General features: G+C 48.4%; 6 protein-coding genes across 6 annotated transcripts, besides 1 other annotated feature; 3 read left to right on the top strand and 3 right to left on the bottom strand.

The window, feature by feature from the left end:
• Nucleotides 1-873: 873 nt before the first annotated feature.
• FPSE_00946 (uncharacterized protein) lies at nucleotides 874-3,172 on the bottom strand (the record flags this gene model as incomplete). The annotated part of the gene is made up of 7 exons (XM_009254066.1): nucleotides 874-1,687; nucleotides 1,740-1,870; nucleotides 1,924-1,956; nucleotides 2,010-2,380; nucleotides 2,428-2,591; nucleotides 2,642-2,741; nucleotides 2,797-3,172. The coding sequence occupies 7 exons, from the start codon at nucleotides 3,170-3,172 to the stop codon at nucleotides 874-876; spliced, it is 1,989 nt and encodes a 662-aa protein (XP_009252341.1).
• A 760-nt stretch (nucleotides 3,173-3,932) lies between these two features.
• Nucleotides 3,933-4,922, top strand: FPSE_00945 (uncharacterized protein; the record flags this gene model as incomplete). The annotated part of the gene is made up of 2 exons (XM_009254065.1): nucleotides 3,933-4,259; nucleotides 4,317-4,922. The coding sequence occupies 2 exons, from the start codon at nucleotides 3,933-3,935 to the stop codon at nucleotides 4,920-4,922; spliced, it is 933 nt and encodes a 310-aa protein (XP_009252340.1).
• A 273-nt stretch (nucleotides 4,923-5,195) lies between these two features.
• On the bottom strand, nucleotides 5,196-7,424 carry FPSE_00944 (uncharacterized protein; the record flags this gene model as incomplete). Its single annotated transcript, XM_009254064.1, has 7 exons — nucleotides 5,196-5,594; nucleotides 5,653-6,314; nucleotides 6,371-6,745; nucleotides 6,803-6,907; nucleotides 6,955-7,022; nucleotides 7,073-7,197; nucleotides 7,245-7,424. The coding sequence occupies 7 exons, from the start codon at nucleotides 7,422-7,424 to the stop codon at nucleotides 5,196-5,198; spliced, it is 1,914 nt and encodes a 637-aa protein (XP_009252339.1).
• A 1,111-nt stretch (nucleotides 7,425-8,535) lies between these two features.
• On the top strand, nucleotides 8,536-10,991 carry FPSE_00943 (uncharacterized protein; the record flags this gene model as incomplete). Its single annotated transcript, XM_009254063.1, has 4 exons — nucleotides 8,536-9,666; nucleotides 9,724-9,885; nucleotides 9,937-10,365; nucleotides 10,416-10,991. The coding sequence occupies 4 exons, from the start codon at nucleotides 8,536-8,538 to the stop codon at nucleotides 10,989-10,991; spliced, it is 2,298 nt and encodes a 765-aa protein (XP_009252338.1).
• Nucleotides 10,992-11,910: 919 nt separating this feature from the next.
• FPSE_00942 (uncharacterized protein) lies at nucleotides 11,911-12,876 on the top strand (the record flags this gene model as incomplete). The annotated part of the gene is made up of 1 exon (XM_009254062.1): nucleotides 11,911-12,876. The coding sequence occupies one exon, from the start codon at nucleotides 11,911-11,913 to the stop codon at nucleotides 12,874-12,876; it is 966 nt and encodes a 321-aa protein (XP_009252337.1).
• A 583-nt stretch (nucleotides 12,877-13,459) lies between these two features.
• On the bottom strand, nucleotides 13,460-14,053 carry FPSE_00941 (uncharacterized protein; the record flags this gene model as incomplete). The annotated part of the gene is made up of 1 exon (XM_009254061.1): nucleotides 13,460-14,053. One exon carries the CDS (start codon nucleotides 14,051-14,053, stop codon nucleotides 13,460-13,462), a length of 594 nt encoding a protein of 197 aa, XP_009252336.1.
• A 1,748-nt stretch (nucleotides 14,054-15,801) lies between these two features.
• Nucleotides 15,802-15,823: a repeat region.
• Between the last annotated feature and the right edge of the window lie 33 nt (nucleotides 15,824-15,856).

Here is a 15,856-nt window from a genome sequence, read left to right as displayed (position 1 = left end):
GCAGCTAGAATACCGGTAATGGTACGCGACAACGGACCATGCTCAACCTTTTGCTCAGCCAAACTTCAAATATCTTCGCTCGTAGTGACTTGTGAATTTGAACATTAGGCTCAAGGTCAAACCCTCGAAACCATCGTATATCTACTAGCGCGAAATGTTACCCTCGTATGAACGCTGGGAAGCGGACAAACTTGTCCACGAATCGATTTGCTTGTGTCGTCGAAATTAACTACACCATCAAGCGCGGGGAAGAGCTGTATCCCAAGCTAACGGAATGCCCAGGCTGATGTTGAGATGAACTTTGGGGGCACGAGAGATCCCTCCATGATGCGTCTCGGCTACTCAGAAACAACCATCCTTGGGATGATTTGTATTGATATGCGGGGAGGCGGTTACCGCGTGGAACCTGGGGTTGTGGAGAGACTCCCCATGTCGATTACGCATGGTGACATGCACCATGGAATCGTGGTAAAAGGCTACGAACGTCTCTGCTCTGTGATAGGTGGAAATTAGTCTGTCCGGTTGGTGATCGCACAAGAGTCTGGAGCTTTAAACAAATGCGGAGCCTTTTCTTAAGGTTATCGTACCGAATGAGAAGCAAGCGTGATCACTTCAGCCTCAATAGCCCGCCTGCCCGCTTCTTCTGACGGCTGTCGCTGGACCATGAACGGAGATCGACCTGTGCCAAGGGTCGGGACAACATACGGCAGACCATCCCCGCAAGGAACGGTCAAGCACAGAGCAGACTAAAGGCGGGGAGACGACTTTGAGTGAGGAGAAGATCAGACAATGATTTGATTGATGGAATCTTTGATTTCCGTGCCATCCATCTCATTTCCGGCCATTCGACGAGCTTACTTCTGACATTTGGGGTTAAGCACTCATCTCCTTCTCTAGCCAACCTGGTACGTCTGGGGTCTTGTCCCATCCATCGAGATAGCTTTCTTGGCTCACCCCAACCCCCGAGGGCTTGGCATATATAGCAGACACATACCATACTGACTCACCAGCTTTGATTGTATGTTGTAAAGTTGGAATTGTGCTTCGACTCTCGATGAGATTCGAGTTCGGGTCTGCGTTGACCAACATGGCTTGGCGGCCTTGGGTCGGTTCCAGAGCTTTGATCCCTACAGCGCCTTTAGACACTGCAAAAGCCCCCAACTTTCCACTTGTCCAGCCGTCGGGGGTGTTCAAGTCATAATTCCCAATGATCTTGGGTGATGTTCCCTCGTGTTTTTCTTTGTCGTAAGGGCCTAGATATCGTCCGTTAGTCGTATTGACATTGCAAATGGCAAAGGAGCCGTCTGCTGTCATGACTTCGCGAGCGCTCTTGATATGGTGAACTCGAAGGTGCCAGTTTGGGGTCTTCTCCACAGGAGGAACCAGAATTGTGCGGATTGTGACATCCGAAAACGGCTTCCAGACCGAGACGAGAACAGGGGCGCCTTCACGGTCTTCAATCCCCGCGTACTCGCAGAGTCTTCGAGTTTTCCAATACTCGCCCCCATCATCCGACAGACCAAGCTGCGACGCCAGTGCGTATTGCTCCAGAGAAAAGAGTCCAGGGGGTACTGAGTATCCGTAGGCACTGCTGTAAGCGAATCCGCCATACTTGGCATGCGTTCCTTTCATTGGGTAGCTGCAGGCCTGTCCTGATGAGAGTAGCATGCAGTGGCCTCCGAGGTAGCTAAACCGATGTCAGTATTACCACATGCCAACATATATAATGGACTCCCCACCTCATAATGTGTCCCGGTTGATTCAAGGCTTTTACTTTTGGGATCACTCCACTCGCTGATCCTTCCTCGGATGTCCAGAAGGGGTGGTCTTCCGGTGTAGCTAGACACATGAATGCGAGACAGGCCCAATACTATGATAAAGGTCAGACAGATTGTTTCTTCTTGCTGCCAGTACCCATCTTACCGGACTTCCTGGACTGTTATAGTTCTCCGCCATCTGGTATGTGTCAGCAAACTCGAACCCACGGAGTGAAAGCAACCGTTACTTACATACATATTTGGGTACGAGTACCCAATCGATAGCGTTCCGCTTGATGTCCAGATATCATTCTGGGTCTGCCACCAGCGCAAATGTCTGAAAACCACTCCTTTAACCATGCCCCATGTCAAAGGTGCAGGTAGCTCGACATCAGCATGAGCCAATGCTCCCCAGAAGGAGACCATGGCGAAGCGGTAGCCTACACTTCGGCCATACGGAATGGCCCTGCCTTCATCATCGAAGTAATGGATCAGGTCCAGAGCAACCTGTTGTGCACGTCGCTTGAATTCATCAGCACGCTTCGGGTCTTCGTCTCCTGCCAACTTGGCGTATAGGAGCTGTAGTAGTTGAATCGCAAAACTGGAAGAGTAGTAGTCCATTTCTGTCTGTGTAAGTTGAAGTTGCTGTAACGTTCCGAATGGTTCTTACGGTGGATTCCTTCTGGTCCATCGTTCGACCAACCCCCTCCACGATAAAAGGTCTCGAGGTGTTCAATGTCGCTGTCGAGTCTCTCTTGGGAGAATTTGCCGCCATTTTTCTTCAGACCGAGGTTGGCAAAAACTCGAAACCAAAGCCAGTTGGTGTTGGGCATGCTGAAACAGCGGTTAGCTGATAGAAAATTTTCGTAGTGCTTGTGACTGACTTCTTCTCATTAATTGAGTTTCCAAGCCAAGCCTCGACATTGCCCTTCTCCTTATCTGACAAGTTACTCCAGAAGTCGGGGGCCACAGCCAGCGCCCAACCTAGGATACTGGGTCAGATCTAAACCGGTTTTGAGTGTTTGCCATAAGTCCTTACCGAGGGGGCACATTTCAACCATTCTCTGATCATTATCTTGAGGGTATCCCCAATATTCGGGACTTTCTGGGTCGGTTCCTGACTTGATGCCCTGAATCCACCATTCCTTGCCATCGTAATCACCGCCACCTGCCAACAAAGCGGCCAGGCCCCAGAGCGGGCGGCATATGCCTTCAACCTCGGAGGCAGTTTGATCGAAGCGGACTGCTGTTGCACCCGGACACTTGACACGAGCCTTTTCGGGTGAGAAGAAAGGTCCTAAGGGGTCGAGAACAGTGCGAAGGAGCTCTTGGACTGAAGAGCGGTCCTTAATTTCCACCTTGGAGAAAGGGTGAACACCATCGTAGCCAAGACAGAGCGCCTTGGTGGAAGTCATGATGTCGATATTAGTAGTTTGGGACAGGCGACATAGATCGGTAGAAGGTGGAAACTTGTCCAGGAGTGATAAAGAGAGTTTATATATCTCAGCAATGAGCTGCTAGCTTACCCTTGTAGCCTTTTAATCTAATCCCAATATCATGCATTTATCATCTGGCTTCCAGCAACTGTTCAATAAGCGGGGACTTGCTTTGAACATGGTCGGATACATTGCCGTGTTGATCATTGAGGGAGGGAGGGGCCAGGGTGGGATGCATTCGACCCCAAAAGATCGTGGGGGTACCATTCTGCCCTGTAATGATATCACATTATAAGCCGGCAGTGGAGCAATGCAAGTTGTGGATTTATCCGCGGTGATGAATTCGGGAATGTTGAGAACAAACAGAAGACGACAATCAATGGTTAATTGAGGTTGTGTAACGCCCGCTTTGTCAGCTGTTACGTGCAGTTCCATGAGGCAGGAGCGTATTTGCAGAGCAACATGCAACTGCTTGCTATTAATGTACCTCGTATTGAGGCTACCCTGGAGCCTAGCCAAGTACCTGGGCACGTTTGAATATGCACAAAGAAAAGCAGCGTATTATATAAATGTTTACTTTCTGTCAAAACTATCTTTCTTGCTATCACTATCTAGGAGTTGAGTCTCTTTCTTCGTTTTCGTCTTCTCTCCACTAAACTCGTCTTTGACGTGCTCATAAAATAATCCCGACCGAGCCTCAGCACTCACCAATCTTGACCAACCAAACAACCTCGCGACAATGGCTTACGACGACAGAGACACGATAGTCGTGAGTGGCGAAAATGCACTTGAGCCACAAGAGAGTGTATCAGAGTACTCTCTTCCATTATCGGTGCCCGATCAAGGGCTTGATGATGGCTCGCACCCCATTGTTGATCAGCTGCCAGACGCGTCTGCATCATCACCAGCTCAGCAGGAGACAAGCACAGCATCTACGTCAAAGGGCATCAAGAAAGCAAAAAGCAAAAAGAGAGTTGTCGTGAAGAAGGCGGCGAGAAAATCAAAATGGAACCAAGACAACATCTTGACGGATCCGAAATCACCTCTCGCTTCGGCGGATCTCAGAGTATGTGTGGCCCGCTTCTATTCAAATTGCGAAGAAATCATCAACTAACGAATACAGAGTATACTGTCAAATCCCATGGCCTGGGAAATTCTAGAAAATGAAGAGAGGGCAGAAATACTAGCACTCTTCCCAGATTCTCAGCACATCCTCGGTGCTGGCACAGAAGACGCCTGTCCTGATTTTGCATCGCTCATGAATGATGACAGCTTTCGCTATGACTGTGCTGCCTACACAGAGAACATCGCTCAAGGGCGACACGACCCCGAATGGCTGGCTCAGGCTTGGGCAGCCCACGAGAGGCGGAAGATGGGTGATTTCGACGAGCACCTGGACAACAAATTCAAGGACGACTGGGACGTTGACCTCCCACCAGAGCTCAAGACAACACGAAGCCCTTCTGTATCAAAAGAAGAGAATGACGTCAAAATGCAAGGCACCGAGCATGTGACCAACGGAAACGAGGATCAAGCGGAAGCCAGCATGGCAAACCACACAGGCACTTCAAATGAGCCGGACCCAGAGCCTGAGAAAGATGCTAGGGCAAATGAGCTACCAAAAGATGATGCTGCGCAAGAGATATCATTGTGCATAGCTACTGGCCACCAAAATCCTGGGATGGAGATTGATGGTGAAGGCGCAACGAATGAGCCGGTCGCGTTGTGAGGCTCGAGCCAAAAAAAAAAAAAACACAAGTATAGAGGAGGACTCGGAGTGCTTCTAAACCGCAAAGCCAAATATGGTGTATCTATTTCCTTCTGATATGAAGTTACATCACTCTCTTTGTTGTTTTGTTCATCTGAACTCTGATGATCTCTCCATCTCAGCACTCGGTAGATGAATGATATGGCAGTCTATAGCTTCTGTTTATCCAAAGCCCCCTTTTTTTTTACTTGGGCTACTCAAACCACCCGTATTTATAGAGCCTAGCTTGCCAGTCTAAACCGAGGAAGTGATCTGCGTATGAGGGGCCGCTTTGCATTCGGCCTGCTGCTCAGAAGGCATGACCCGGTTGTAAGTCTGCACTTCGTTTTCTTTATTCCAGAAGGCCTTGCTACCCTTGAAGAATAACGGTGGCGGGTTGCGAATGTGAGTTAAGGCAAGGACAGTGACCCAAACGAGAGTGATAACAGGTATCATCCAACCACTCGTCTGGTATTTCTCGGCTCGTTCCTGGTTGTACTTCACTATTGCGACAAGACTTGTGCCAATGCCGAGAAGAACAAAGATGATGTGGCGAGTTATAGCCCATTTACTCCAGCGGGTTGTACGCGACATAACAGCAAGGGCCACCATGACGATGAGTGAAATACCGGCCGCAATGTAGGTGTAGTTGAACTTTGTAACAGGTTAGTACTTTAGAGAAATGAACTGGTTGATGGGGAGGGTGTCTCACAATGAGATGAAAGCGTGCGTCCAAACGGTTGGAGAGGTCTGCCTCGAACTCCGCGCCGGTCTGTTCAGTAATATTGTGGGCTTCATTGTACTCCTGCACTTCATTGACGAGATTAATCTTAAAAGTCTCGAGTATAGCGTTTGTCATGGCGTTTCCAAGCCCTTGCAGAGATTCAGTCAATATCTGGAACTGTTTGGCGTCGGGCATATCCTTATCCAGTTGTGTTTCGGTCCAGTCAAAGAAAGGCACCCAGAAGGTATCGTTGATAGTAGAAAACTTGTCAAGGGCTGTGATGACGGCCTCCTGAGTCTCTATGTACTGTGGTGGAAAGAGCGTGAAGAAGTTTTTCACAATAGTCTCAAAGATGTTCCGCATTATCTTTGTTGTTACATCGCTTATGCTGTCCACAGGTATGTCGTCTTCATTGATGCCCCCGAACAAGTCGATTGTCTTGATGACATTGAAGACTTTAGTCCAGATGACGAGTTGAGTAAAGCCTTGGATAAACAGGCAAAGTGCGAGATGAAGGGGATAGTGGATGATAGTCCAGAGCTGTTGGCGGAACTTTGGGAGGTAAGGGTTCTTCATCCAGTCAAAGTAGATAAGGAACACAACGTAGATGGTGGTAGCAGAGGAGAGAACAACACCAACGGTTTCAGCATCTGTCGTAGGGTGTTAGCTTAGGCTTTCTGACATTTTATTAGCAGGAAAGACTTACTCCACGAATCAGGATTCTCAACAATAGTGACAACGCTTTTGCAAATGGTGATGATTCCGTCGCCAACAATAATGACAGTCAAAAGACCCATGCGCTTCATCAAATGTGTTCCTTGGAAGCTGAGAACCGGGAAGATGTATGCCAATGCGAATGTGAGAACAACCTCGACAAAAGCGAGGACGTACCATGTGATGTAGACGTTACTGTTGTGGTTGGTGAAGCGGAATGTGGTACCGAGATAGATCATAGCGAGGACAAAGTTCAATCCGATCTGAAGCAGTATAGGTAAGGCTTGTTTCTTGAACTTGCGGATGTGCCAGAGGATACTCGCATACTCGACGGCCAAGGCTAGACGGGACACCATAAGGATGATGGCTAAACAAGTCAGTTTCAAATGTAAGGGATATTGTGAGAAGCAGATGAGCGACTTACAGAATGTTCTCATTGTCTTCATGTCTTGGTCTTCTGGCTTAAACTTGGGAGCAACAACAGCAAATCCAACCATGACACCAAGATGAATACCTCGGGCGACACGTTCTACAATTGTTAGTAGTGCCAAAGCCTCAACACTGAAGAAGACCTACCAAATATACTGTCTGTTACGAATCGAACATCATACAAACTAGTTGTGAGCCATGTAATCCAAAGGACACTGTCAATATGTCAGTCTCGTCACATTCTCTCAGAGGTTCATTCTCTTACGTGAAGTAGCCGACGTAGGCTTTGAAACGATCAGGGCTGTTGACGCCTTGGGTCTCGCAGAAGACGGTGTAGTTGGCAGCGAAGAACAGATCGTAGAAAAGCTCAAGTAGACTGGCATCCTCGTGCTAGAGACTGTCAGCATCGTTACAGCGATACTTTATTTGTTACCAACCTTTTGAAACTGTGGACAGTCATCGTCGTATCGGTTACCGAAGAGGCTCATATCAGGAGCGGTAGGCTGCTTGGTAGGAAGACCATTGTCACTGGAGTCTGATCGTCCTATGAGAGGACTCTTGAATAAGACGAGCTTTTGGGCTGGTGTAACAGCCTCGTGCGGTTCTTGGTGCGACATTGTGGACTAGGAATCTAATTGAACCAACTATCAATGATTAGCATGGCCATCGGTAGAATATGGCTCGAGGACAATGCCTCTTTTTGCCTAATAGAAGCCTCTGCACATACTGTAGAATATGGGTCCCACGTAAGTCTGACAGCCGAGTCAACTGAAGTACATAACCACCTTTTCCCATTGGGGGCTGCCTTGACTATATAAATACGACTGGAGGTCAGGACCTGAGAGACGAGCAGGGGTTGATGCTCCTAGCCATGCTATCAAACAGCGATTTTCACCACTAATGCATGGTTGACCCTAATACAACACCATCAACTCACCGAGCCTGACTTTTAGTGGGAGAATTCAAGTACAGCAGGAGCCACATTGGATTATGGATTGATCCTTGATTTAGATGCACGATTAATATGGTCTAGTACAGCCTAGCGTCCACTGGCAACGGTAGTTGAAGTGGCATTGAAATCTTACGTGAGAGTGCAAGCGGCCCCCAACCACGTTAATCCACTTAGCTGAAGAGACTAGCCGACCAGTTGATTCGCTGGTGATATCCAGCCCTTCTGTTTTTAGTTCAAAAGATGCGTACCAACCTTGACGAAAATGCTTGGCAGGTGCCCGAGTTCCAGGTATTGAAACGAGAAAACATGTCTGCCCATAACTAGGCGGTATGCCAGTATAACGATCTGTAATTGAGTCATTAGTGTCAAATCAACACAGCTAGATTGAGTCAATCGCTGAGTTACAAGGATCAAAATGCATATATCCGAAAAATATCACCCGTTTGGCCAACCAACTCGACTCGACTCAACCAACAGCCATCTGCATCTGCATGCCATCGTAGGGCTGTAAAGAGTGGAGCTTATTGCATGTCGTTCTGACCACGTGACATGGCTCCAAAATTAAGCGCTTACTTTTCTTAGTCTCAATCTCAACGCGTCAAACGCGTCTCCCCTGGTTTTAGCTTGGCTAGTACACTAATGATTTATTTGTATTGGCAACCAAACCTGACCAGCCAGATCACTCACGAATAGATACGGTGACGATGCGATAGCAAACTCCCATCAAGAAACGGCTCGACGACATAATATATAAACCACGCATATAATCGACAATCATGAATCACTCTCCTATTCCCAACGCTCGAAAGCGCACTCAATTCCAAGATGACCCCGTCCCAACTCCTGCCACCCTCAAGAAACGCCGACTCGATGAACTCGTACCCGGATCGCCTTCAACCCCCAAGGCGCCCAACGCCATCAACTCGGCATATTCTGCAGTCATATCCAACGGTCAGAACTTATGGCCCCCGGTAGACAACAATCTCCAGATACCGACCGAACAGCGGTCCGTCGTGTCGCCATCAAAACCTGTATCGCAACCCGTCGCACAACCCATGTTCCGCCCTGCACTTAAGGCGTCAGCACTAAGAGGAACAATATGGGATACCGGAGATGCAAAAAAATCTTATCCTCTACCAAAGAAGGTCGGTGTTAGCCGACCGAGGACCGCTCCACCAAAGAAACCAGCTGCTCCAAGAGGCAGGCCGCGGAAGAAGAAGATTGAGGAACCAGCCCCAGCGGCAGGTAATGAGCTTCCAGCAAAACAAGAATCTATTGACGAGCTGTCCACAACGAATGGATCTCTTTCGCTACCAAAACCTACGCCCAAGAGTATCCTGAGCCCCAAGAAGGGGAGACCACGAGGCCGGCCGAAGAACGTCACTTTTGGGGCAGGTCGGGACAACAAAAATGGCGAAGTTTTCTTTGAGGATCTACCGAGCAAACCCAAGACGCCACGTAAGGCTGCAAACTCTGAAGCAGATGAGATCGTATGCGCAATGTGCTTGAAACCCCATTCCCAGGCTCCTAACCAAATCATTCTATGCGACTTGTGTGATTTTGCAGTTCATCAAGAATGTTATGGCGTTCCGGATATTCCAGAAGGCGATTGGCTTTGCAAGTCATGTACTCAAGAGGACATGCTTAAGACGCCGAAAAAGACCGCTGGCGTGCAGCCTCCAGCTGTTAAGATCGCAGTAGATGTACCTGACATCGCCAACTTGGACCAGCATGTACGATCATTACAACGGGTGCTTCTCGACCGTTGTACGGGGAGAAGGCGTTTGCAGTTGTCTGCGCAGCTTGAGGCCGAAGAAAAGGTGTACCAGCTTGTGGAACAGACCGTTGTTGCCGGTGAAGGAAACTCCATGATGATAATTGGAGCAAGGGGATGTGGCAAGACTACTGTAAGGCGCTGTGATTTCGCTTTCTGGCGCACCGAATGCTAACTCTGTATCTTACAGTTACTAGAAAAGGTCATTTCTGATGTATCTCAGGAACACAGAAGCGATTTTCACGTGGTGCGGCTCAATGGCTTCATTCATACGGATGACAAGCTGGCCCTGAAAGAGATCTGGCGACAGCTAGGCAAAGAGATGCAGGTAGAAGATGACCTGGTGAACAGAGTAAGAATACCCCTTGGTTCCATAAACTGCTCTCACTGACGATGCATGTAGACAAACTATGCCGACACCATGGCGTCGTTGCTTGCTCTCCTGTCACATCCGTCTGAGATTATCGGTACAGACGAAGGTGTTACGTCGCAGTCGATTGTGTTTGTGATTGACGAATTCGACATGTTTGCATCGCACCCTCGACAAACATTATTGTACAACTTGTTTGATATTGCACAGTCGCGAAAGGCACCCATCGCAGTGGTTGGCTGTACCACTAGACTAGATGTTGTTGAGATGTTGGAAAAGCGAGTAAAGAGTCGATTCAGTCATCGATACGTCTATCTCTCTCTGCCCAAGTCGCTTCCAGCTTACTGGCAAGTCTGCAGGCAGGGTCTGATTGTAGATAGCGATGAGGCTGAGAAGGAAGGCATCAACACCTACCTCGAAGGACATGCTGCGTTCCAGGAGTATTGGAACAACAAGATCGAGGTTGGTCAGATCCTATTTGGATGCGAATTACATGCTAACATACAATACAGGGACTATACAGAGAGCGATCATTCCAGGACTTGCTACAGTATCATTATTACACAACCAAGTCGGCTTCGGCATTCCTGACCGAATGGATCTTGCCTCTGTCGGCTCTCTCAGCCAACGACGTGACACTCAAGATCCCTGCTGTGCAAGCAGATGTTGAGTCCTTGACACCCCCTGACTCCAGGCTTCACTTGCTTTCAACGCTGTCTGAGCTAGACCTGGGACTCCTTATTGCTGCAGCACGATTGGACATAGTAGCACACACGGATACGGTAAACTTGGCAATGGCATACGATGAGTACAGTTCCTTGATGGGGAGACAGCGAGTTCACTCAGCAACAGCAGGTATGCTTGCTGTAGGTGGAGGTGTCCGAGTATGGAGCCGTGGCGTAGCTGGCATCGCATGGGAACGGCTCATCTCACTGGGATTGTTGGTGCCTGCTGGCATAGGTGGTGCCCGTAATCTTGGGCATGGCGGATTGGAAGGCAAGATGTGGAAAGTCGATGTCGCACTGGAAGAGATCCCAGCAGCAGTGAAGTTGAGTGCTGTACTGGCAAGATGGTGTAGGGAGATATAGTGGTGGAGGTTGCAGTTTTACGATACGATGCCCTATTGGCTTGATAGATACACATCTCTGCGTTGCATATAATAGACTATTAATGATGCCCCTGAGCAAGTATAGACAAGTAACAGATACATCGGGGCTACTTGTCCGTATACCTGAGCCCTGGATGATCTTTTGCGAGGGAAACAAGACGGCATTGCTGAGACGGACGGGGTTTGCCCCTTGAAGATGGCGGTGACATGTTTTGGTCTCCGAGGACGGTAATAATATGGATATATATGCTGGGTTGTAGTGTTGATGTTTAGGTTTCGCTAGATCCATCGACTCGAAGCATACTAAAATCTGACATGGACTAGGCGTATATTTAGGGGACATGACAAGCGAGAGTAAATTTTTGATTAATTTTAGCATTTTATCGTACAGAAATAATAAAAGTAAAAAAGAATTCACTGGACTCGGTCGTCGTTGCTGTGCTTACTCAATGTTTCTGATGCTACGTCACTCGAGATTGTGAGGCCTTGATTTGCCGGAGACGAGATGAGCTAGTGGCAATCTGATACACCTTCCGAGCGCCTTCGGCCAAGGAAAAGGAAGCTTCGATGGATTGGATGGATGGCACCTGCCCTTTGGTAGTCTGGTTTTTATGGCTTACACAGCTGGGGCTGAACGGTTGCCGAGTTCCAGTTCCTTCCTGTAATACCAAGTCATCATCGCATTGCACTTTCCCATCTTATTAGTAACTCTCCGCCATCTCCATCAACCTCAAGTCTCGAACAAAACAACAAGAAAAGATCGTCACCGCTCATCACGGACCTTGTTTTTCTTCTCCATACACACATTCTCAGTCGCCACAGCTTCTGTTTGTTATACGGCACTTGCAACTTGCAAAATCCTGTGTCACGTCGATCACAACCAACACCAGGAAAAAAACATGACTCGGTCTACTTTCACAACAATCACACCCTTGCCTTCAAACTTATCTCGCCAGCAAGTGGTCGACTTTCTACACGACCATTTAGCAATGATTGACTTGAATCCTCTCATCATAGAACGCCACCAAATCTCTCCTCCGTCACACGCCCCGGAGGATGAGAAGAAGTGTGTATGGTACTCCATGACTGATCGCATTGACTACCTCCCTGGCGGTATCGCCTCTGGTCAGGTCACATACACGGCTGCCTTCTTTGACTCTTCCGATGGTCTTCAGACGCACAGTTACGCTCCCATGGGGCTTGACCTCCGTGGCCGCTGGTCTGTAGGCGGAACTATGCCTGGAGAGCGTCCGCAACCTGTTGAGCTTGGTCTTGGGGCACCGGCTTCAGGTCTTTATCTCCGCGAGGATGTTGACATGCGCTGCAATCTGCTCATGGTGTCGTTTGTTAAGAAGACTATTAAGAAGTCCCATGGAACTCTGGTCGAGAAGTTGTCGGAAAGAACTTCCCTCAAGTCTGCAAGACACTCTATGCAAAACTTTGGGGCCAGCTCCCCAGGAACCCCAGGAACCCTTCAAACACCAACCCCTCCAGCATCTGAGTACTCAGGAGCACCGACCAAGGGAGCCAATGGCCAGTACGGGACCGCTCCGGACCTGTCTTCCCACCCAGCCTACATTAATGACACACCCTCTTCCAGTATGGGCGATGCGCACCAGCAAAACGGCGGCCCTATAGCCTCTGGACACGCGCAGCCGTTGGGATTTAACCAGTTAAGGCATGATCAGTCCGTGACAGCTTATCGTGGCGACAGCAGACCCGACCATTATGCCGCGTTGGCAGGTCAGAGTCCCTACAATAACCCCAACTCGCCATTTGATGAACGTGAGACCTTTGCGGAGCTAGATGATGGCACCTATAACCATGCCCGTCATGAGAGGACAGGGCCAGCGGAACTGGCCTAGAATATGGAATTTTAGCCCTGTGCTTGCTTGAAGCTTTGGAGTTGTGGCGTTATTTCTGGTATGGACTGTTATGTCCTTGATCATTTTGATGGCGAGTCAGGTACGAGCACTGATGATTTACAGAGCATAATCTCGAGCACATATGTAATGAGTAAAATGATGAATTTCGTTAGGTTCTATACGTATCTATATTACACCAACGGTACAAGTCATCTCCTAGCAATGCAAATGTCTTCCAAGCTCCTCATTTCTATCGAAAAAAGTCCCCGAGAACAAAAGAAATCCCCCTCGATGCAATTGACCCATCCCCGGGAAACCCTAATGGGTCTGGGCTTCGCAAAGAAGATACACGGTGTATATGCGAGTGCATAGATACCCAAAGAAGTATAAAAAAGTTGTCATTAAAACGTCGATGCGGAGAGGCGAAGTGAAAATTGTCGTTGAGCGCTCATGAAAATCATAGCGGAATGAAGACAGCCGGAGACAGTCTCAAGTGTAAGTTGAGAGGCTGACGAACTGGTGCGGTACTCTTGTTCGTTTCTCGAGACTGCCATTTGGCCTCTTGGCTCTCATAGTTGCGAGCTTACAGAGCCATGAGACCGAGGAAGGCGGCAAGGCCAAGTCCGAACTGAACGGCACCGGCGCCGGCAGTGACGACGGGCTCCTCGGGGACATCCTCTCCCTTGCCGGGCTTCTCGCTCTCGGGCTTCTCGGGGTTGGTGGGGTGCTCAGGCTGGGCGGGCTTCTCAATCTCGGGGTGCTCAGGGTTGGTAGGGTGCTCAGGCTTGCCGGGCTTCTCGACCTCAGGGTGCTCGGGCTTGACGGGGTGCTCGGGCTTGACGGGGTGCTCGGGCTTGGAGGGATGCTCGGGCTTGACGGGGTGCTCGGGCTTGTAGCCAGGGTGGCCGGGAATCCAAGTAGGAGCGGGGTGAGTCTCAGTGACGGTGCAAGGACAGTCAGTGATGATCAGAGTGGTGGGCTTGGTGACGATGTAGTCCTTGCCGCCCATGTGGAAGCTGGTAGGTCCAGGGCAGTAGGTGGTGTAGACATCGACGACGCTGGTGACAGTGACGGTGCCGTTCTTGCTTCCAGTGGGCATGGGAGCAGGAGACATGGTGGGCTTGGCAGCAGCAGCACCAACAAGGGCGAGGAGAGCGGCGGCGTTGAAGGCGTACATCTTGAATGGTTTGTTTTGTTTTTAGGGGTACTTGAAAGAGTGCGTGAGTTTGGAAGAGCGATTGCGAGTTTGCTGGAGTGAGTGAGTGTGGTCAAGCGAGTGACTTGGGCGAGAATGTTAACGAGTGTGTGTTGCGAAGAACGAAGAATGATGCTGAGTGATGCTGAGAAAAGAGATACGATGAAGGCTGTCGGAGAGGTCTTCTTATATCTGAAAATTGAAGCCTTAGACACCGGCCCAGAGCCTCCAGTTTACCCTCCCTTGTCTCACTCTCATCATTCTTTTTCTTTTTCTTTTCTTTCTGCCCCTGAGGCTTGCGACAATCTGGCCGCCACAGTAAAGAATGGAAACCAATGTATCGTCATGTTGCTTCATTCCAGTACGCAAGGGAGAAAGAGAAAGAAATTGCGGCTCCGTTCTAAGGGAGTTGTGGCCCGGTTACGACCTGCAAGGAGATATTTTTGTGTAATTGAGCTGAATAAATGAGGAGCCAATGTTTGGGAAAGCTATTTTGAGCGCCGCGAGTTTGTTTCTAAATAATCTTACTTATACCTTGACTTGTTGGGTGTAAGTGAATTCTGAGTCGACGGGTTGTGTGATCCTTGGCTGAAACGACATGACACTTACTGTCTATACCTACTCTGTAGATGTAAACTATCCTTCTATATGTCCAGGTATCCTGTAGTGATTTCCATCAAATAGGCACGCTGTTGCGTGTAAGTCAGTAGTATGTAAACAAACAACAAATCAATATTACACAAAATTAGTACCCTAAGCAGAATACCATTGAACAAAAAAGGACCCTCTCAGGCAATCCTCATAAAACTCCCCGATTCGACAATCAGAGACTCTCAAAAGAATCGGTCGATCTGGAAGCTGTCTTTGTCTCGCCCGTGAATTGTCTCTTCCTCCCTTGGCTCATTAATCGTCCCCACCTGCATCGAGAAAGAAGAGCATTGTTTGGTTGTTCATTTATCTTGACAATAACAACATTCAGCCTCTTTTTTTTAATTTGATGACATGTCTTGGCGATGGGAGCGCCGAGGAGTGGTTTTTACTTACTCTATATTGGTGCTATAGTGGTTTCATGATCGCAAGACAAAGCTTTGTACGCATCACAGTTGATTAACAATAGCTACTAATGTTTTTGTTTGCCAAGGACATACATAACTCTCATGGTGCAAGGAATTAGACGAATTGAAGAGAGGGGAATGAGGGAAAAAGAAACATGCAGCAATTTTACTTCCTTCTGTTCTATCATTGTCTAAATTACTTTTATGTAGTCGAAATATTGACCCCTGTTATCTGCCACTTCTCATTAAACGGGCGATATAGTGTAGCAGAGGGTTGAGACACGGCATGCACCCAGTCTTTGATTCGTAATGCACGCAATGTGAATAAACATGTGCAATGATAATTGCTACAGTATCGTTTGTATGTATTTTGTCATGATCACGCGATGTCTTGGCTCTATCAGAGCATATCTACACATTCCACTTGTGCAATTTCACAAACACCAGTCAGTCATCGTACCAGTAAACAAGCTCACAATTCAAGTGCACATATGATGTGATTCGCTTCCTTGTCTTTGTTTATTCTTCTCGACAAAAGCTATCGAGACTGCCCGCCCAGTGTCTTTTTTCTATGTACAATCGTATTTCAGCGCTGGCCCGCCGTAATGTACCCCGACTCCTTCCAATGCAATGCATTTACTTTCGGTCCCAAAATATTGAGGTGCCGTCCGTAACATAATAAATAAATAAAAAAAAAGAGAGATAAAGAAGAAGTAACCCCCCCCCCCCC

This window comes from Fusarium pseudograminearum, chromosome 3 (genome assembly GCF_000303195.2).
Source record: "Fusarium pseudograminearum CS3096 chromosome 3, whole genome shotgun sequence".
Taxonomy (NCBI): Eukaryota; Fungi; Ascomycota; class Sordariomycetes; order Hypocreales; family Nectriaceae; genus Fusarium; species Fusarium pseudograminearum.
Note: the sequence above shows the minus strand (reverse complement) of the source record. Positions and strands in the feature narration are given on the sequence as shown.